The sequence below is a fragment of the Mucor velutinosus genome, assembly GCF_035048745.1.
Source record: "Mucor velutinosus strain NIH1002 chromosome Unknown tig00001564, whole genome shotgun sequence".
In the NCBI taxonomy this organism is placed as follows: domain Eukaryota; kingdom Fungi; phylum Mucoromycota; class Mucoromycetes; order Mucorales; family Mucoraceae; genus Mucor; species Mucor velutinosus.
In genome coordinates, this window is record NW_027041906.1 from 3,010,299 (window position 1) to 3,031,985 (window position 21,687).

Genomic DNA, 21,687 nt, shown 5'->3' on the forward strand with positions numbered 1-21,687 from the left:
GATGCGTCTGATGTGTAAGCCCTTCTATTCAGCTTGCATTTATGTCATTTTTGATCTAGACCAGATGCATGCGTCTTCCACCTTGCCCCCCCCCCCCCAAAAAAAAAAAAAAAATAAAAAAATAAGCAGAATATAGCTCAGGTGCTAAAATGATTGATATGAATGAGCTCGAGCTATATTTTTTGTTGCAGTGTGAAGTGAAGGGTAGTTTGGCATGTCCAGAATGGAAGCTTCTTTTCATGAAAGGCACAATGGCGAATTTGAACTAAACAGGGTGCAGTAGTCAGATCATCAGAGTAGGTTTATTACAGTTTAAAGGTTTTATTCAAGAAGGACAATCGAAATACGCAGTTGGAAACACTCTTGCTACAGGATGCCATACTATACCAGCAATGTAATACACAATCTCAAACGTAAGACTCAAGCTTTGTTTCGGTGCATTTGCTGAATCCACCTCCTTGATCTTGCAAGCGGTCAATAAGGCTTTAATTGCTGGATTCGTTGCGTCTCGTTGAAAATTGATGGAAATGGGTATCGTAATGGTTTGTCTGTCTTTGGGCCTTGCTTGCAACATGAGATGCCCTGAATTCCCCCTACCAAAGACATCGCCCGAGCCATTTTCAATGACATTGACAGCCAAGTTTTGTATGTTGGTAGGTATAAAACTATCGTCATTGATCACGGTGAAATTAACATTCCATTCTGCGACCATCAGTGTGTCGTTGTAGACGGGTTGCGTGCCTTCAACTAAGCCAGCACTGAGGTATTGCAATGTAGGTGTTCTTGGCCATACAAAATAGGTGATGACAGCCACAGCAATGATAAGCACAAACACAATGATGAGCAATTTCTTGCCACTACCGCCGCATCGTGCATACCACTTTTTCTTTTTGATAGGTGGTAGTTGTATTTGCTCCAAATGGGGTTTTGTTTGATAGTCATCGTCGTTGTTGTGGTGATGATCGCTCATCATATCCATCACGATATTATCTTGCAGAATAGAGCCTACAGGGCCTCTGCCCTGATGTGATGATGAGCGATATTGGCCTGGCGAATTGAAGCTAGGTAGGTAATCGTCGTCTTGATCCAAGTAAATGGGTTCCACAGGGTCGTAGGGGTTTCGATTGTGGTTTGAGTACGGTAAGTATGAATTTGCTCTCTTTTCTCCTTCCATCATTGTCGTCGTCGTCGTCGTCGTCGTCGCTGAAGAAGGCTTGTACTTTTTCTTCTTTTTGTGATGATGTGATTTGGGTGCATAGGGGTCCTGATTTACTGCTGCTGTTGCTACTATGGGTGTGGCTAATTTGGAGGTGCTGCTCTCTGAGGGTGATCTTGAGTGATATTGATCAGAGTGCAGACTAGGAGAATCGTAGTAGCCATCTGTTTGCGGTATTTTTAGACAAGATTGCCTTTGCGCAAAAAGACAGAGAGGAATATGGCATGCTTACCTGGACTGGGAGGCTTTCTTACTGCTCTGTAGGGGTCAGCCTTGTAAGAATGGCGATTACTATGCGACATGTGGGTGTGTGTGTGTGCTTGGAAAGAAAAGGAAAAAAAAAAGAGAGGAAAAGGGATTCATTGATGTGGATAACTTAAAAATAGGCAAAATCCATATATATTGGTCTGATGTACACCGCTTCCACATTACACAAAGAAATTTGCACTCATCAAATGGCATCTGGATTGTTTGTTGGTTCCAAATATGCCAGCAATCAGCGCCTGCAGCACCCACTTGATACCATCGAGATGAACTGCCATCATGCAGTCAGTCTTATTTCCTGATCGCTTTGGTGCAGTATTCCATCGCTCATCAACAGCCAAAGGGGAATGTTGTACCACTTGCTTGCTTTTGACTCCCAATCAATCAGTGACAAGCTTTTATTTCCTCACATGTTTGTTTAAGCGCACTTCTTTCAGACGACCATAACAAAGGATGATGGCTGACGAAGAGAAAACAACCGACAGTGAGTCTATCAAAGACACTATCACGCGCACCAACGATACTAAAGAGACTGTAACAGATGACCTCATGTTGGCAGCTTGCAGAAACGATCTAGATGAAATGTTGGAGGATATCGTCAAGGAAGGCGATTTTGACATCAATCACACTGACGATTTAGGTGATACAGCTCTTCATTACACGTAAATACAACTGCCAAAGGAGAGCATGCACGGTTGATTCATTATTTGCGAAATTAGAGCTCGCTTTGGATCACTGACATGCATGGAATTACTGCTAAAGATGCCTACTATCCATGTCAATCTCAAGAACAAAAAGGAAGGCAACACACCGCTGCATTTAGCAGTGCAGTATGAAGAGGATCCAGAAGTTGCGCTCAACATGGTGGATATACTGATTGATGCTGGAGCTGATCCAAGGTAGAGGTGCTCAACATATGGGGGGGATATTCTCCTTGCCTGATACACCAATTTGCAATTAGGATCCAAAATAACGCAAAGTCAACAGTCGAGGATTATGTCGTTGGTCGAAGTGATGATATGAGAGATTTGATCGACCGAGCTGTCGCAGGCTACGATATGGTAAGTGGCGTTGTGGACACCGGCGTTTGATCCAAGGACTGACTGTGGCACTGTAGGAGGACGGTTCGGATGATGAGGACCACACTGTCATTTTCAAATAAATGCTTTTATTGACTACTTGAGCACAACAGCAGCATTTCTGCTGGCTAAATAAGCTTGTACATTTGGCACACCCAATGTGCGAATGAATTGATAGATCTCGGCATTGTGATATCGTAATCCAGTCTTGGGGTCTGTGTATTTCGCATTCAATCCAGTGATGTCGCAATATTTCTTTTGTGGTAGCACTGATGGTGCGCATTCAATGTTTTCATCTATACATACCATGTTTGAATTGGTGAATCATTCTATTCAAAGGGCTGCCAGCAAGCACACTTACAAGTAGGGACATCGAGCGCATATACTTTGTCTCGTTCCATTGTCAAGATTTGCTTTAGGTTTTTGTTCTTTTTCACTGTCTTGTAGTTGGGGTTTTTGAACGGCTTCTTTGCCAAAAGCAAGTTGAGTGGTCCTTCATACTCTTCTTCGCTCTCGGATAAGTTTGACTAGGTCAAACAGTGTAAGAATGCGTTGGTTTTGAAAGAAAACATTGCACTCACCTTCTTTCCAAAATGTGATTTCTTTGTGCTCTTCTTGGGTGCCCTACATTGTTCAAGCGTGAGTGATGTATAGACGAGTGAAGGCGCTTTTTTCTTGCTCACATTGTATTGTGTTTGTGTGTGTGTGTGTGTGTATGTGCTGGAGAAAAAGATTTGAACAAAAGCGATTACTCGCGAATCATGGCAATTCCATGGCGGAGTGCGGCTCCCTCTCCATGATAGTGACCTTTATTGAGACTACATCACATATGCTCGCTGACGATGGCAGTAGGTAGAACTGTTGAACATGCCATCGAAGCACTAGCTTACATGAACTCATTTACTTGTAAATTAGTAATGATTCAATGCTAGCAAATGATTGCTATCAATCTTCATGAAATGATGGACATTTGGTACAAGCCCTGCTAGTATCTCACTCCAATACAATTACCCCACATGCCATGCGTCAAGTAAATGCTGAACAGCCGCGCTGCCATTTCATAAAAGTGCTTTGCTTTTCATGACCTGAATACTCACGCATAGGGCGAGGTGGATTATGGCCATTCATGACTAGGCACATGGAATCTGAAATGAAATGTTGGATTTTGGCCATCCCCAAAGAAAGCAATGTGCAAGATCTACGCTCTACAATGTCTCTATGCATCAATATTATGTGATACAGCTGTTATAGTACACTCCTAAGAGTGTTCTTTATCGTATTGGCATTTTGATCCTTGGGTTTGATTGACAAGATTGATGCCAATGGGAAACAGGCAAGACCCAAGCAGATTCGAGCCCAGAAAACATTCAATGCAATACCTCTTTCTGCAATGAGCGTATTAATCACTGATTATTTGCAACATTTACCAACAAAAGGCCCTCCATTCATTTCTAACGACCTAGTACACATGCTCAAGAAAGAGCACTTGACAGCAACAGCATAGGAGACAGTGACATGATGTCCAATGTCAGTGGAGGCACCGTAATGGCTCCATTGCAGCCAGTGTGAATGGTCACATAGCTGACGTACCATAGTTTGGTGACGAATTTTGGACGCGCAGACTATTTATCAAGCACAACTGTCCATTCATCTGCTCTTTACCTTTTTTTTTTCTCTTTTTCTAATCATAATCAGATAACAATACAAAATGGTAATACATCATCGCTGGCAAGAGGAGGCTATGACGCATACTAAACATGCCAATGAGTAGGGTAATTCTCAATCAGGTATGCCTAGAGGCAATGACAAGAAAGACAAGGTAAAGCAGCACCATCATCACGGATTGATAATGCGAGAACGAGGCAGTGTGTTAACAAAGTGGACGGTAGGATAAGGATAAGAAGAAGAAGTGGGAGCCTCCTGTTCCTACTCGTGTAGGCAAAAAGAAGAAGAGAGGACCTGATACAACTGCCAAATTACCTCAAGGTACACATTCATCTGATCCTCTTCTACAGGACTCATATGCAGACTGACATGTCCCCTTGATTAGTTTTCCCTACCACACGTTGTCGTCTCAAGATGCTCAAAATGGAACGTATCAAGGATTACTTGTTACTCGAAGAGGAATTTGTACAGAACCAAGAACGACTCAAGCCTCAAGAAGAAAGAGATCAAGAAGAAAGAACACGTGTGGACGACTTGCGTGGTTCTCCAATGACAGTTGGTTCATTAGAGGAAATCATTGATGATGACCATGTTATTGTATCTTCAGCTACTGGACCCGAATACTACGTCTCTGTCATGAGTTTTGTCGATAAAGATTTGCTGGAACCTGGATGTAGCGTTCTTTTGCACCACAAGACCATGTCTGTTGTTGGTGTTCTCGGCGATGATACTGACCCTATGGTCAGCGTGATGAAGTTGGAAAAGGCACCTACTGAATCTTATGCAGACATTGGTGGTCTTGAGCAACAAGTGCAAGAAATCAAGGAAGCAGTCGAGTTGCCTTTAACACATCCTGAATTATACGAAGAGATGGGTATCAAGCCTCCCAAGGGTGTTATCTTGTACGGTGTTCCTGGTACCGGTAAAACCTTGCTGGCAAAGGCTGTTGCTAACCAAACCAGCGCTACGTTCTTGCGTATCGTGGGTTCAGAATTGATTCAAAAATACCTGGGTGATGGCCCTAAATTGGTGCGTGAATTGTTCCGTGTCGCTGAGGAGAATGCACCTGCTATTGTCTTTATTGACGAAATCGATGCTGTGGGTACAAAGCGTTACGATTCGACTTCGGGTGGTGAACGTGAAATTCAACGTACCATGTTGGAATTACTAAATCAGTTGGATGGTTTCGATTCAAGAGGTGATGTCAAGGTCATTATGGCAACAAACAAGATTGACAGTTTGGATCCTGCATTGATTCGTCCTGGTCGTATTGATCGTAAGATTGAGTTCCCCTTGCCTGATGTCAAGACCAAGCGTAGAATTTTCAACATTCACACCTCAAGGATGACTCTGGCTGATGATGTTGATTTGGAGGAATTTGTCATGTCAAAGGATGATTTATCGGGCGCTGATATCAAGGTAAGCTTTGATAGTTTTGTGAGAAATGACGATACAGTGCTGACTCTATTCAATCATAGGCCATCTGTACAGAGGCTGGTTTAATGGCATTGCGTGAACGTCGTATGAAGGTTGTTGCCGAAGATTTCCGTAAGGCAAAGGAGAAGGTCCTGTATAGAAAGAGTGAAGGCACTCCTGAGGGTCTTTATCTTTAAATATATATATATTTTTTTTTACTGATATAATAAAAAAACAACCAAACCTACATCTATTCTAATGTATCAAACACGGTACAGGTATTCTTCCAAATGATCTCTGACAGTTCCACTGGATCCATATTACGGATTGATGCAACAGCGTGCAAAACGAGGCCCAATGTACAAGGCTCATTTCTGCTCTTGACCATGCATCCCATTTCAAACTTTTCCTTCTTTTTGCTAGGAGGAGAGTATACCTTCATTTCGTCAGAACTCACATTCTTTAAATGAGCATAGGAGGCATGCGTAGGGCGAATATCACACCAAGGAGCATCTGTTTCAATCACCAACTTATCTTGAGGAATAGCCTTAACTACCTCTAGGTTTTCAGCAGTCTTCATGGAACATCCGTTGACGCCAATGTATAGGTCCAGGTCAACCAACATCTGCATCTCTTCTAGACTACCTGTGAATGAGTGCACTACGCCATGCTTGAATTTATGACGATTAGCTTTTACCAACTCCAAGAAATCGTTACCCGTATTGCGATTATGTAAAAACATAGGCAATTGGGTCTTTTCAGCAAGATCAAACTGGACAGCAAAGTATTTCTTCTGGGTCTCTTTATCGCAGAAATGAAGACGATCGTAATCGAGCCCACATTCACCAATGGCTACAACACTTTTAGAGCTAGTAGCCAAGTTCAAGAGCTCATCGTAATAGGCCTGTGGTCCATCTTTATGCTTTTCGAATTCAGAGCTGCGAGTGGGATGGCAACCAACAGTCGAGTACAGGAATCCCCTGGCTGTAATTTGGTGTCAGTGTCGAGACATACATCAGCCCTTAACCAACACACCTTCATCACTACTCTGAATGGCTTCAATGGCTTCCTTTGATTCCTCCAGATTAGTGCCTGTAATAATGATCCTCTCAACGCCTCCTTCGCGTGCACGCTTTAGAACAAGCGCAAGATCATCTTGATACCTTGATGTTAGCACGCTTCTCTCGTACTCCTCTGATTCCTCTGTTACCTGCATGGGCTTGTTTGCCACGGTATAACCCTCTGTACATGGGATCAGTCATATTAGCGCCGATGTCTAGATGAATTATTAGCATGGAACGTAATGCGTAAGCAGCCCTTGGAAATTACCAATAAACTTCATCATTCTACGATGCATAAAGTAAAAGTTTTTATAAATTTGAAAAAAGAAGTGTATTTTGTCCACACAATTTGCTGTCGAAGTTCTAATATTTATACAGATCTCATTAGGGCGAAATTAAGATGGATCCGCAGTGCATGGCTATCAGTTGCCTATTGACCGCACTCGATCTAACCGAGCATTGTTTGTACAAGCTTCCAAAGTTGTTCATTACGGCAATGCCTCTCCTTTATCAGACATCTGTTTGCCTATCATTGCAGCATGATTTCATCCGAAAGAGGCGGTTATTCAAAAGCATTTTCATCATAAAAAAAAAAAAAATCTTCAATTTGAATTTAGCATAGTCTTTTTCAACTACTACACAACATGGAGGATACAGTCAAGCAAGATTTGGGTGCATTGATCAAGAAATACGACGAATTTATAGCACTAAAGTTGAAACCATCGTTAAAAAAGGAACTAGACGAGCGAGATCTTATCTTTAACAGCATTTCGGAATAGTGGGTGATAGACAAAGCTACCATAAACACTCACATTGACATCAACTCGTAGCCAAAAATTAAACACACAAATCGAGACCATTCAAGACAACAAACTAGGTGAATTGAAGACGATGGTGGATCTTGGATCACAGTTTTTTGTTCAAGCTCACGTGTAAGCAACTTGCTGTCAAGTACATTGGGAATCGACAATGACTCATGCTGTTCTATAGACCTGATACTAAATACATCTACGTCAATGTTGGATTTGGATTTCATGTCCAATTCACACTGGACGAGGCAAAGAAGTTTATAGAGAAGAAAGTGATACATTTGCAAGGGTAGCGTATGGAATAGTTGGAGGAAGAGACATGCCATTTGACAGTGTACTCGAAAACTAGACTTGCAGACAAACACACAGCAGAAGCAGATAAAATCAGAGCACACATTAAAATGGTAAGGTGATGGATGACAGCAGCTGATTTGTAGTCCTAACTCATCTGTGTGTTTAGGCACTGGAAGCAATTTCTGAGATCATTGTCAACCAGCAATGATAGTTGATGACATGGACGGATGAAATATAGTTAATAGCTGGAGTTAGTAATTGAAGTTAATAATAGGGGCCATCCATCACATCTTGGGGCCTATAGCATGGATAGTTAGAAATAAAGCAGGACCCAGACACGCATTTCATTAGCAAGTTTGTTTGATAGTCCATTTCATCAATGCAATCCTTTTTCAGTGACAGTTAATCAACTTTTGAGCTACTGGGAAAATGCGGGCAGGGTTTCACACTAGAGTCATAAATTAAAAGCAAGATTTTTTCATTCAGAAACACTCTTTTATTTTTTTGTACATACGATATCATTACTATGGGTTGGGATTCATTCTTGGACAAGGTCGAAGTCGTGGTCAACTGGGGCAACAGAGTTTACGGCAGGGTAGAGAGATTCGCAGAACCGGCTGTGAAAATAGTGGCACCTCATGTCGATACATTCGCTCAGGAGATGGACCCTATTATGAACAGACCTGTGGACTGGGTCTTGTTCTTGTACTTTAGCACTCATATTCCTATCACCATCCTTTTCGATTTACAGCCACTGTATCCTGACTGGATCGTTCCTACATTCTTCCAACAGTTGCATGGATCCTACATGGCCTTGTTAAATGATCCTTTTATGAATAAAACCATTCCCGTCAAATGGTGGTTCAAGAGCTTTTCGCTCTGTGAAGCTTTTTTACAGCTTCCATTCTTCTTTTTTGCTACTTATGGTGTATTCAAAGGTAAATCGAGTTGCTGATGGAGAGTGCCATGTGCTGATGTTTGTTTGATTGTGCTTGTAGACAAATCTTGGGTTCGCTTGCCATTAGCAGGTTTGTAGATCCCAGTCAATGGCTTATGGATAGACGACTCATTTTCTTTTCGCCATAGTGTACTGTGCACATGTGATGACCACTGTGGTGCCTTGTCTTGCTGAAATTGCTTTCAACAAATCGTTTGGTTTAGAAGATTTTCAACGCAACATTCTGCTCATGCTCTACTCTCCTTACTTTTTCATTCCACTTATTGGTTTGGTTGATTCATATCTTCGCATTACAAACAAACTGAGAGCAAATGATGCTGTATTAATAGAGAAAAAGAATGAATAAACTTTTGTGCATTTATAAACAATTGGAAAGATCCGGGATCTTGCTGAAATAATATATAACATGTCAAATACGGAATAGACGCACACAAATTATCTGATCACAACAGTTCCCATCGCTATGACCATCCGTTGCGAGGAATCATTGATTGAATATAACATGCACTTGGCGCCACCACTTGTATTGCCATTTCTGAATTGAGATATGAAAAATGATCAACTTCCAATGATCATTCTTGGTTTACTTGAAGCATCTTCCATCGCATTAACATAATGTTGATAGGCCACCGCCTTGTAGTGATATCGGGTTTAAAGTACCAGTAAAATACAATAGAAATTCATTGATGATGAAGCTTGACATTCAATGATGTTGTTTTTAGGTGGCTATCTTATTACAGCATTCCTCACATGAGACTGTGTAATAAGTGCCAGATCAAATAGTTGCCGCGCCCTAAATTACTGTTGAATAAAGAATGATTTATCAGAAATAAATCATTTGCAAAAAAAAAAGAGTATGAAATTAATCAGGTAAGGAATATCGTTTATTACATTGGAAATAAGAGGGTTTATATACTATTCAAACTGAGGTATTTAATGTGAGGATAAGGCGCCGATCATTTAAGTAATAGGAGGATAATAGATTCAATCAATTATCCTGAAGAACATGCCATAACTACGATCGTAACTGAATCTATATTTCATGCCAAAGCTTATGATCTGATGTGATCTGTGCTTGAACTGACTGTTTCTTCACACTTCGAAATTCGGTTTGGATATGATTGTTGTGCCAGAAGGGCTTCAACTGTCTATAAAGATTAAGGTATTCTTGATGGGTAGATATGTCTGTGTTGTGCAACAACATGGATAAGCTATGAAAATTGAAGTGCATCTCAGCCATCTAAATACTGAGGTTCACCAGATGTGATAAGCGTTGTACAAGATAAGTTGCTACTTTGGCATTCAGAACTTGGTATAAATTGAATAACTCTTGTCTTCATCAATAAATCTTTAGCTTTTGTGTCTGATCTTATTCAAATAAATCTTTTCTTGTTTTTATAATATCGAACATTTTTTATAAGCTACAAATAATAATCCTTTTATTCTTTGTGCTTAACAACGATACGTCAAAGTTTTAAACTGTATCTATTTGGGCACCTTTTATTAAACACAAAACCATGATAATAAATGACAAATACATACAAAGCCGACTGGTTGTAGACCTTCGTTGTTTCAACCTCTTAGCCAATCAGATTGCTTGAAAACTCCGCTGACCAAAAAAAAATTTTGCGAGGGTTTCCCCCTGTTTTGATGTGAGGCAAAATTTTAAGCTCCGCTATATATAGTAATATAGCTGTTACTATCATCAAATTTCCCTCAGGTGCTAGAGCATGCCTTACTTACACCACCTAGCTTTAGATTCTGGCATTGAGACCCTCAATCATCACTAAAGTAAGTAGTGATAATCAAGTGGAGGCGGCCTATCTACCTCCTAGCCTCGGATAAAGTCTTGTTGAGCTTCAGGGATAGGCACATCCACGCAACGTAAAGAAGGTATGCTTCAAAGAAACATAATAATAATAAAAGAATGAAGAAAAGAACATACTACTATAAGAGTATAGTAGTATGTAGGCAAAAAAAGAGGCACTCACATGAAAGCGAGTCAAAGAAAAGCATAACAAACAAAACATCAAAGATGTTCAAAAGAGCTCGCTGTTGTTGCAACAAAAATGCATACATGAGCAAGGTGCATGATAATAGTCTGATGCAAAGGAACACAAACACACATAGTTGTATGAGCAACAGTAGTATAAGTGTGTAATGCAACAAAAAGACTAATATTGTTTCATGTGAAGCCACAGAGGCAACACAAACAACAATCCACGGCCATATAACAAAGTAGTATTACAGCGGCAATACAGATATATAGCAGTGCATCATGCCTGTTGTTCGTACATACGAAGCAACAACATTGCAAGCATCCGTTGAGCTGATCATATCACAGCCAACAAACGAAAAAGAAAGCGCAACAAAGAAAACATCATGAATGCATCATCATGAGAAAGGAAGCAATAACAAAAACGTCCAAAGAAGAAGCTTTATGTCATTGAGACCACCAGAAGAAAAAAGATACTTACGACTTACCACAGCCACAAATAGACTTGAGAATACAGAGCCACCGGAGATACACCAGAGAACGAGCATACACCACAGATAGTAGATGAAAGGAGACCAGACTAGCGGCAGCAGCACCATCAGCAGCACCATCAAGAACAACAGCAACAGCAACAGCAACAGCAACAGCAACAGCAACAGCAACAGCAACAGCAACACCAGCAACAGCAACAGCAGCAACAGCAACACCAGCAACAGCAACACCAGCAGCATGGAAATACCGAAGAACGACTGACGCCGGAGACCAGGCAAAGATTAACGAAGCAACCGCCAGAGATAGAGACCAAAGAAGCAGCTAACAGACATAATAAACCAAAGAAGCAAACAGCAGAAGTAGCAGAGAAGTAATGGCAGCAACACCCACGTCTAACAGGAAGAAGAATAACCAAAATCTAATAAACAAATACAATTAGTGTTAATTCTATGCCTTCCAGTGCTCGCTATCGAATGGTACCTACTATATTCCATTTTAAAGAAGCAATATCAAGTACCTTTAGCAGTGCAAGACCGTGTTATCAGAAGCTAGAGTGTTGTTTTTAATCAAAAGGATTCCAAAACCAATATGATTTGATACTGCATGCGTTTTGCAAAGGGGAAAAAAAACGAGGGCATGGAAAAATGAGAGGGAACCCTATCCGACGTCACGTCCAGTAGGTTTAGTCTCAGTCTTATACCGTAGCAGCCGTACATGCGGCAATTTAATTTGAAATTGTGCAGTGGTATTTTCGTGTTCAAACTGGTCTTGATCTCACATCCTTCCAACGTTTTTGCTGAATTTGACTATGAAAACTGTCGTTGTCACACTAAACTTTCTAATACATCTTTAAAGAACTAAAAAAGCTGCATCGAATGGTGCTAATTACATTTAGTTTTTAGACCGAAAATAATGAGCAATTTGCGAAAATATGAAAACAGGTTTTCTGCGAATATGTCAAGATTTAACATATACAAGTCTCATAGAAAGAGCTTCCAATGTTGCATTTCATCCTTACAATCAATTTGATCTAATATATATTATAGAAGGAGTCTTCATTTTTGGGGTGAAAAACGCGATCGTTTGATTTTCAAGAATTTTCCCTTGCTAATACTCATGGAAAAACGAGGATTTTCATGAATTTGCAATGACCCAAAAAGTTTTGAGATTAAGCGTCAGGTAATAAAGAGTGATCAAGAGGAGGCATGTAATGCTATTCCAAGCGCTCAAAACGCTTTGTGGCTTGAGCTATTTGTGCCTGAAAATGGCTAGATTTGAACAGAGTTCGGCCTAATCAAAAGTGTATTGGGTTGCATTGCCAGAAGAGTAAGTAAATTGCGCTTTTATCTCATGAACCAGATGTTCTGCATTGTACAGAACTCAATTTCCAAGTAATAGGCGCTTTTATTCCAATTCCAACGCTCAGATCTTGCTTCTTGAAATGTGCGATGACAGTTATCTTGGTACTTGAGCGTCAATAATATTATGATGCAAATTTGAAGCTAACGACTTGCTCGGACTGAAGTAAATGCTCATCAGGTTAGCAGGATATTTTTGATGGTCGTCCACGACAGAGACACCGTATCTAGCCGTAAAGCTAGATTTAAGAATCTATTTACAATGTTGGACACTCATAATTCAGGGGAAATGGCTGATACTACCTGACACGCTGAGTCGTTGTAAGCGCAATGAGGGGAGAGGGGGAGCAAACAACGCAGTTTTGTTTTAAATTTGAGCGAATAGAGACCCGAGGTATGTATAATTTGTATTATGATACAAAGGACTACATTCACAGACTGTATTAGAATCGGGTTTGAATGGTTTCACGGAGCTGCAAAGCCGAAAAGGCAAATTATCCAGAATCAATCACTCGAACGCTATTTTTTGCTATAGTAGTGGCACATATAAAATTTTTTGTTTTGCTCCAGCATTAGTCAATGGACATCCGGGACTTATTTTATAGACTTGAGAAGGACCTTATGGAAGCTTCTGTACTATTGTCATTGAAGAAAGTTGTATTTTTGTCATGCGAAACTCTGAAACAGCAAAGAGAGAATGTTCAGATGTTTGATCGGTTTGATCAAAAATGGATCCTTCTTCTCGGATTAATTTGGATTGAAATATATGTAATAGGCTATATAACATTAAATGAATTAAAGCCATATTAATAAATGTTATCCACTTGATTCTCTCTACAATCATCATTATCGCACTTACAATCACAGTAACACAGCGTGCAGATATGACAATAGATCAAATCTAATGTAACTGATATCAACAATGTAAAATAAGAAGGAAAGATGAGTTTTTTATTTTAAATGTCTTGGATGGGCTATTTTGATGAATTCGTAATAATAAGTCGATGATAATAATCAGTTGTCAACTGTATCTAAAACGAAAGCAAAGAGCTTCTTTATTACATGGCATCTAGCTTGATTAAATATGGTAGATCACTGGTCAATGACTACTACGTTGAGATGGTATATAAATAGCAGGCCACTGGGGCCATATGGATTGTTGGTATAGCTTGTTGAGAGGCCACCTAAGTCGATATGTTTCATGTAGTGTAGGTGGATCTCGATATCTTGACATTGGGGAGATTGAATGTATTGTAGTTCCTGAGGCACCTGTGCACACACAATTGACTGGACTTGTAAACATAGATGTGATGTGATACGATAAACATCATCTATGCTACTACACTGTAAAAGGTGGCTTGAGGAGAAAGTGAATGTAGCCTAAGATGCATGCTTGTATGCAACATATTTATATTATTTTCAGAAGGCTGGAAAGGATAGAATGTGTTTAGATTGGCACTGATATGTATTGTTTGCGGTTGTAAATATCATTTAGAGGGATGGAATGTTTAGGGTGGTGAATTGAAAGGATGGGAATGATGAATTATGGCTAGCCTTGGACTGTGGTGCACTAAAAGTGCATGCTTCTATTGTAGGACGAGGAGGTAAATCCAAATTGCGAGCTGTCAACAAGTCTCGTCCATCAATTTGACCATGATTACCTCCTCAAACCTATCAATAGAAGCAAGACTTTCAGTAACCGACATGACTCAAGGCTAATCTTCCGTAACAGGAAATAAGCTATTTCCTTTTATATCGTGTCAGCTCCAAATTTGGGAACCAAAAAACAGACTCTGGAAACTACCTTGTGGAATTTGAGGCTTGATACTCTAAAATTCACGGAAAAAAAAGAATAAAAAAAACAGTAAAGTCAGCTTGATAAAGGTATGTTTTACTATCAAACTGACAGGTGTAAAGTAAAACTGAAGTCTCTCTACTGGCCAGGTAGATGATCCTTCTTATATACTATAACAATGGATAAAAGTTCTATTAATTAGATTGACAAATAAGTCAACTCAGATCAACTAATGTCTAATCATGCTAAAAGACAACTCCAGCAAGCTAATCATGATTTAGCTCTGTCTGGATGAATGATTAGACTCTCATCCAAAGTACCCTGATCTATCCTTTCCATAAGGATAATTAATATCGATCTAGTAGCATGTATCCGATAGGTACAGTCTTCTTAGTCTATATTAATAGTACATATCTGAGTGTATATCGCTAAGCATACATCTTTAGCATGTATCTGGATATATGGCATGTCTATAGCATATCGTATGCATGTCTATAGCATATCGTATGCATGTCTATAGCATGTCTCATATATAGTACAAGTCTGTAGTACATAACGTATCTGTAGCTAGTATCACGGATATAAGCATGTGTCTTATAGCGTGGATCATGAAGTGCACATCTGAAGCAACAAGCTCATATTGCATTAATCTTGGTGCTTATTCAGATATGGCAAACATCCGTAGTCAATGTCGGAATACAAGTATAAGTCTATAGTGCCATCCATGTCCGTGGTGCCATCTATAGCCTATATCTTATATAGTATGAATCTTATAGTACTAGCGTATCTGAAGTCCATATCTTCTTATAGTATAAATCGATATCGTACATCTAATCCAGTGTACATACAGTTTATATCTAAATCTGGTAACTGGATGAACTGTCGGAATGCAGATCATAGTGGATGTATTCCACATACCTAGTATTGCTGTAGGTATCGAGACGAAGTCTCATTTTGTAGAGCATGTCTAATATAATAACAACGAAATATAGACAGAGAAAATAAAATTACAACTGAATATATTTATTATGATAATCCAGGATTGAATGAGTATTAAAACTAGGGTAAATTTTGAAGGTATATATAATTATTCGAGGGTGCCGCAGCAACAGGGCCTAAATCTTGAAGTGGAAAGATTGTATAAGCCTTGAACCAGTTAACAAAGATGTGCTGCGTAAGAGCTCATAGATAACCAGTTAGGAACAGAAAACAGAGGTGGCCCAGAATAGAATATATTGCACCAGAAGGGCTGTTTAGAATAACAAAATATAGACAGAGTAAATACAATTAGAACTGAATATATTTATTATGTTATTCCAAGATTGAATAGGGATCAAAACTAGTGTAGATATCAAAGGTATTTATAGTTATTTGACAGTGCCGCAGCAATAGGACCTTGATCTTGAATGCGGGATAATTGTATAAGCCTTGAACCAGTAACGAGGATGTGCTGCATCAGAACTCATGAACCACCAGTCAAGGATAAACAACAAAGATGATCCAGGATAGAATGTTCTTCCTAATAGCTTTGACGGAAGAACATTTGTCGGAATTGAAACCCACTTCCAGGGACGAAAGGCCATAGGCTACCACTCTCTAGGAACCAGGATATAGATTAGCCATTTGATGGCACCACTCATGTTCCTTCGTGCTGCTTGAATAAAGACCTCTCACTTCTACTATGCATCTCAGCTCATTCTCAGATCCTCTTATGTAATAAACGACGCCTAATACATTTGCCTCTCAGAGATGATCTATATCCTCAACATTCGTCCCCACCAGAATCGATAATACTGCAAGAATTGTCGATTCGATAAACACTACATCACAGGAGATAGATCAAACAAGCTTGGCTCGTTGAAATACTTCCTATGTGTTATCATGAATTCGGAACAATGGCCATTAAAACATCCCAATCAATGTAAAACCCAATGGGAAAAAAAAACAATGATCAGGTAAAAAGGTACACTGCTACCACAACACATGACAACACCCTCTCGATCACCACTCTTACCTCGTCCCCACTGTCGCTCACCTTCCCACTTATCCTGTCTTCTTCCTAACATAAGTGGCCCGACGCCGCTTCGCTGGGGATTGAGGAGCCCCCGCCTGATCTGCTTCCCCAGTGGCAGCGCGTTTCCTCTGTTGCTTACTCGGCATTTGAGCCACTCGCTCTCGGATGCGTCCTTCTTCTTGCTTCTGCAGCTGCACATGCTTTTGCCAATATCTTTGCAAAATATGGGGATCCGATACATCTTCTGCAGTTATCCACGAACACATGCGTTCACCATAGCCCTTCCATTTGATGAGATACTCACGATTCGCTGCTTTGCCCCTATGATCTCGAATCGCCTCAATTTCGAAATACTCATCATCAATGGCCTTTTCATCTATGTTCACCACCTTTAGCTCGGATGGTACATAGTTGCGATGAAGAATCTCATTCATTTCATCCTTCAACTCGTATGACCCGCCTTGATTTCTACGAATGACCGTATATGGACCATCATAAATGGGACTCAACTTGCTTGGTCGTTGACGTATCTTTACCATCACATGCGCACCCACTGGAATGTCCACGAGCATATGCTTGTCATTAAACCTCTTCTGCATAAAATGGCACTTGCTCGGCTGTAAAATCAATTTTGCCTCTGTAAGCCGATCAATCACCGTTTTTACGGCTACCTTGTAATGCTCAAAATCCACGCCAGCGATAATGATATCGTCTAGAAAATTCTGCGTAGTAGATACCACTCGTCCTGACTCGTCACGCACTTGTTGCAATCCTGCTAGCAACGTAGATAGTGTAAATTGATACTGGCTTGGCAGCTGGCATAATCCAAAACAAGCCTTCAAGAAATAATATCCTTGGCCGTTAAAACTAAAGCTACATTTAAATTGGCTCTCTTTTTCAATGGGAAATCTGTGGTAAGCATCCTTCAAATCCGTGGTCCCAAAATACTTCATACCACTCAAGTTCTCAAAGATGTCTTTTACTAAAGGAATTGGGAAATTGTAGGGAGGTGGCAAAATACTATTCAACAAACGCACATCCAGACACACACGATGATCCACTACATTTCCCAACTTGTCACGCTTTGGTACTACCAGCAAAGGGCTATTAAAGGACGAATTGATTCTCGAACGTCCGATCGTCTTGGTATCCAACCACTTTTGAATTTGTCTCTCTACTACAGGCTTCAACGACTCAGCAATCGGATAGGGACGACGATGCGCCGTCGCTCCTTCTTTTGTAGGTAATTTCACTATAGCTTCTGGCAATGGACAACACGACTCGATAGGTATCTCTTCATTTCTCTTTAAGGCTTCGCTCATATATGTCTTAAACTCCTGACGCTCTTCCTCAGTACCCGCAGGTGAGTTATCCGCCTCTAAATGTTTGCCCTCAAAGTCCAAATTGATATTCTCAAACATTCTTTCATTATGTTCTGTAGCATCTGAATGCTGATGCTCACTGTCGATGCGAAACGCCACACCAGTAAGCCCAATATTCATCTTTGGCAACACATCTACTCCCAACAGGACATCAAAGTCCAACCCTTGCTCAAACGGAACCACTTCTAATGCATGTTCAAATACAATGCCATTAGCATATTTAAATTTCAATGGAAATGTCATTGCCACTCGCTTCACAGACTTCGATAAAAATTTCAGGTACCCATCAACTTTTCTCACTTTTTTGATCTTAAGCACATTTATTAGAAACTTCAAACTAATACAACTAATTTGGGACCCGGTGTCCACCTTGCCAATGACCTTGATATTCTTAGATTCTACACATATCAACAACGGGGTCAACAACGCAAAGTAATTAGTTTCTGCTTTGTTCACATTCACACTAGGCAACTTACATTGGAAAGCCAACTCACTCATCAGCTGATCTTGATCAGCGACACTATTGGCATCGTCTGCATTGGCATCCCTCGAAGCTGATGCCCCTGGCGAGGACGACGACTCATTGTCCTTGGTAACCACACTTGCCGCGAAGACCTCATGATTCAGAGCCGTGTTGGACGGACCAACCCCAGGAGGACGACGAGTGCCGCAATCATGTCCTCTTTCAAATGGCTTCCAACACTTCACGCATTTGCCTTCACTCCTGGCCTTCTCGAACTTCAAAAACTGACACTCCTTAGATCCATGGGAATCATTCGGACCATGCTGCTTACAATGATACTTCTTGGTTCCACCACTACTCTCCACTCGCTTGAACCCTCCATAGTTACGTCTTCCACTTGATGACATCCCTCTTGACGATCTTTGGTACCCACGACGCTCTTGACGATCCTCACTCGCAGACCCCACCTCATTCACCGCAGCACCTGGCAGCAAAGCTGTTGCATGCGCATAGAAACGGTTGTCATCTCCCAACACATCGCGCGCCACTTGGGTAATTCGATCCACTGTCCACGACTCAGTGCCTTGTTCTCTCACCAAGGTAATGCGCACAGCCGTTTGTACCGGCAAGATTAACGACGCCATGAAGCGATCAGCCACTCTTGGATCATCCAACTGGAGGCCCGCATTGTACACTGCTTGCTGGAATCGACACGAGTAATCCATAATGGATTCAGACGCACTCATCACCATCGTAAACACTAAATCCGTATTGCGACGAGTAATCACTGCAGACCCAAAGCGTCTAGAGAACACTTGCTTCGCTTCCCACCACGAGCTGCACTTCAACAAAGTCTTGTCGACCCACGCACGATCCCCATTGGGCATACACAACGGAAGTAACTTGGCCCACTGCGCTTCCAAGTCCAACGATGATGAATTCAAGATGCTCTCAAAAGTACGCAAGTAATGATCTACGCTCTCAAACACTTCTTCGTTGGGAAAAGCCTTCACCGCTGCAGAAGCCAACTGGAATTTGGGTAAATCGCGACGATTCAGAGCCAAATTTTCACTACGCATCATTCCACGACTCATCGCACTTGTCTTGGGCTTGACCACATCCCGATAGCTACGCAATTCCACAATCGCATCCTTATTGCTGCTAATCACTCGCAAAGCCTCATGACGCTCTCTCGCAGTAGGTGCCGTTGCTACCACCTTCAACAGTTTCGCATTTTCTTCACGTAATGCCTTCAACGCATGCTCTAATGAAGCTTCTTCACTTGCTTCCATCGCCTCACTCAATGGCTCAGCTGCGGACTTCCCCCCAGATCCAACCTCTCCACTCACACTCTCCAGAGGCTCAAACGCAGACAAAGCCGAAGAACCACCACCAAGTTCAGCCATCAATTCGTCTTCATCAAGCACTTGACCGTCTTGAGACAGAACCTCGGTAAGACCATCCATAGAAGGATTGAGATCGAAATCTTCCAGCATAACAGGAAGACCAGCCGCAGTAGCCCCAGGGACTTGAATCGAACCATTTGCTGAACCAGCAGTAGAATTAGAGGACACAGAACCAGCAGACATTCTTGATTTAGGATTGGGATAATATAATGCAATATATAGAGGTACAGTAATTAATTGTAAAAAATGTTTAGAATAACAAAATATAGACAGAGTAAATACAATTAGAACTGAATATATTTATTATGTTATTCCAAGATTGAATAGGGATCAAAACTAGTGTAGATATCAAAGGTATTTATAGTTATTTGACAGTGCCGCAGCAATAGGACCTTGATCTTGAATGCGGGATAATTGTATAAGCCTTGAACCAGTAACGAGGATGTGCTGCATCAGAACTCATGAACCACCAGTCAAGGATAAACAACAAAGATGATCCAGAATAGAATGTTCTTCCTAATAGCTTTGACGGAAGAACATTTGTCGGAATTGAAACCCACTTCCAGGGACGAAAGGCCATAGGCTACCACTCTCTAGGAACCAGGATATAGATTAGCCATTTGATGGCACCACTCATGTTCCTTCGTGCTGCTTGAATAAAGACCTCTCACTTCTACTATGCATCTCAGCTCATTCTCAGATCCTCTTATGTAATAAACGACGCCTAATACATTTGCCTCTCAGAGATGATCTATATCCTCAACAAGGGCTACAAGTGCCTTAAGGTTTAAGGTATTCTTGATGGGTAGATATGTCTGTTGCAGTGAAATTGGGTTAAAATGGATCTCACAAAAAAAATAAAGTAATAGTAAGATACAATAGAAATCAACTGTATTTTATTTGTGTATAAAATGAACTGAAGATCCTGGAATTGAGTAAACAAAGAAGAGTATTTATACATTTGCAACTAGCTTGTAGGATTAACGATGATAGAGAGTAATAGGTGCTGCTATTGCGATATCTGGCAAATGTTGCTGATGTTTGATTTAAAGTTGTAATCAATGCACTAAATCTTGACATATTCGCAGAAAACCTGTTTTCATATTTTCGCAAATTGCTCATTATTTTCGGTCTAAAAACTAAATGTAATTAGCACCATTCGATGCAGCTTTTTTAGTTCTTTAAAGATGTATTAGAAAGTTTAGTGTGACAACGACAGTTTTTATAGTCAAATTCAGCAAAAACGTTGGAAGGATGTGAGATCAAGACCAGTTTGAACACGAAAATACCACTGCACAATTTCAAATTAAATTGCCGCATGTACGGCTGCTACGGTATAAGACTGAGACTAAACCTACTGGACGTGACGTCGGATAGGGTTCCCTCTCATTTTTCCATGCCCTCGTTTTTTTTCCCCTTTGCAAAACGCATGCAGTATCAAATCATATTGGTTTTGGAATCCTTTTGATTAAAAACAACACTCTAGCTTCTGATAACACGGTCTTGCACTGCTAAAGGTACTTGATATTGCTTCTTTAAAATGGAATATAGTAGGTACCATTCGATAGCGAGCACTGGAAGGCATAGAATTAACACTAATTGTATTTGTTTATTAGATTTTGGTTATTCTTCTTCCTGTTAGACGTGGGTGTTGCTGCCATTACTTCTCTGCTACTTCTGCTGTTTGCTTCTTTGGTTTATTATGTCTGTTAGCTGCTTCTTTGGTCTCTATCTCTGGCGGTTGCTTCGTTAATCTTTGCCTGGTCTCCGGCGTCAGTCGTTCTTCGGTATTTCCATGCTGCTGGTGTTGCTGTTGCTGGTGTTGCTGTTGCTGGTGTTGCTGTTGCTGGTGTTGCTGTTGCTGGTGTTGCTGTTGCTGGTGTTGCTGTTGCTGTTGCTGTTGCTGTTGCTGGTGTTGCTGTTGCTGTTGCTGTTGCTGTTGCTGGTGTTGCTGTTGCTGCTGCTGTTGCTGCTGCTGTTGCTGCTGCTGTTGCTGTTGCTGTTGCTGGTGTTGCTGTT

At 40.8% G+C, this 21,687-nt stretch overlaps 8 protein-coding genes across 8 annotated transcripts; 4 read left to right on the forward strand and 4 right to left on the reverse strand.

The window, feature by feature from the left end:
- Positions 1 to 325: 325 nt before the first annotated feature.
- Positions 326 to 1,518, reverse strand: ATC70_011268 (uncharacterized protein; the record flags this gene model as incomplete). Its single annotated transcript, XM_064830462.1, has 2 exons — positions 326 to 1,380; positions 1,449 to 1,518. The coding sequence occupies 2 exons, from the start codon at positions 1,516 to 1,518 to the stop codon at positions 326 to 328; spliced, it is 1,125 nt and encodes a 374-aa protein (XP_064682964.1).
- A 415-nt stretch (positions 1,519 to 1,933) lies between these two features.
- ATC70_011269 (uncharacterized protein) lies at positions 1,934 to 2,642 on the forward strand (the record flags this gene model as incomplete). Its single annotated transcript, XM_064830463.1, has 5 exons — positions 1,934 to 1,964; positions 2,022 to 2,142; positions 2,200 to 2,379; positions 2,442 to 2,541; positions 2,598 to 2,642. The coding sequence occupies 5 exons, from the start codon at positions 1,934 to 1,936 to the stop codon at positions 2,640 to 2,642; spliced, it is 477 nt and encodes a 158-aa protein (XP_064682965.1).
- Positions 2,643 to 2,655: 13 nt separating this feature from the next.
- Positions 2,656 to 3,732, reverse strand: ATC70_011270 (uncharacterized protein; the record flags this gene model as incomplete). Its single annotated transcript, XM_064830464.1, has 5 exons — positions 2,656 to 2,855; positions 2,921 to 3,086; positions 3,141 to 3,183; positions 3,243 to 3,279; positions 3,657 to 3,732. The coding sequence occupies 5 exons, from the start codon at positions 3,730 to 3,732 to the stop codon at positions 2,656 to 2,658; spliced, it is 522 nt and encodes a 173-aa protein (XP_064682966.1).
- Positions 3,733 to 4,267: 535 nt separating this feature from the next.
- Positions 4,268 to 5,837, forward strand: ATC70_011271 (Cytochrome b5 heme-binding domain-containing protein; the record flags this gene model as incomplete). The annotated part of the gene is made up of 5 exons (XM_064830465.1): positions 4,268 to 4,270; positions 4,331 to 4,378; positions 4,449 to 4,545; positions 4,610 to 5,643; positions 5,703 to 5,837. The coding sequence occupies 5 exons, from the start codon at positions 4,268 to 4,270 to the stop codon at positions 5,835 to 5,837; spliced, it is 1,317 nt and encodes a 438-aa protein (XP_064682967.1).
- Positions 5,838 to 5,890: 53 nt separating this feature from the next.
- Positions 5,891 to 6,997, reverse strand: LDB17 (pre-rRNA processing; the record flags this gene model as incomplete). Its single annotated transcript, XM_064830466.1, has 4 exons — positions 5,891 to 6,624; positions 6,676 to 6,795; positions 6,851 to 6,916; positions 6,970 to 6,997. The coding sequence occupies 4 exons, from the start codon at positions 6,995 to 6,997 to the stop codon at positions 5,891 to 5,893; spliced, it is 948 nt and encodes a 315-aa protein (XP_064682968.1).
- A 348-nt stretch (positions 6,998 to 7,345) lies between these two features.
- On the forward strand, positions 7,346 to 8,012 carry SUR2_2 (Sphingolipid C4-hydroxylase sur2; the record flags this gene model as incomplete). Its single annotated transcript, XM_064830467.1, has 5 exons — positions 7,346 to 7,479; positions 7,532 to 7,633; positions 7,692 to 7,799; positions 7,860 to 7,914; positions 7,971 to 8,012. The coding sequence occupies 5 exons, from the start codon at positions 7,346 to 7,348 to the stop codon at positions 8,010 to 8,012; spliced, it is 441 nt and encodes a 146-aa protein (XP_064682969.1).
- Positions 8,013 to 8,330: 318 nt separating this feature from the next.
- ATC70_011274 (uncharacterized protein) lies at positions 8,331 to 9,108 on the forward strand (the record flags this gene model as incomplete). The annotated part of the gene is made up of 3 exons (XM_064830468.1): positions 8,331 to 8,742; positions 8,803 to 8,832; positions 8,891 to 9,108. 3 exons carry the CDS (start codon positions 8,331 to 8,333, stop codon positions 9,106 to 9,108), a joined length of 660 nt encoding a protein of 219 aa, XP_064682970.1.
- A 7,338-nt stretch (positions 9,109 to 16,446) lies between these two features.
- Positions 16,447 to 19,851, reverse strand: ATC70_011275 (uncharacterized protein; the record flags this gene model as incomplete). Its single annotated transcript, XM_064830469.1, has 1 exon — positions 16,447 to 19,851. The coding sequence occupies one exon, from the start codon at positions 19,849 to 19,851 to the stop codon at positions 16,447 to 16,449; it is 3,405 nt and encodes a 1,134-aa protein (XP_064682971.1).
- Between the last annotated feature and the right edge of the window lie 1,836 nt (positions 19,852 to 21,687).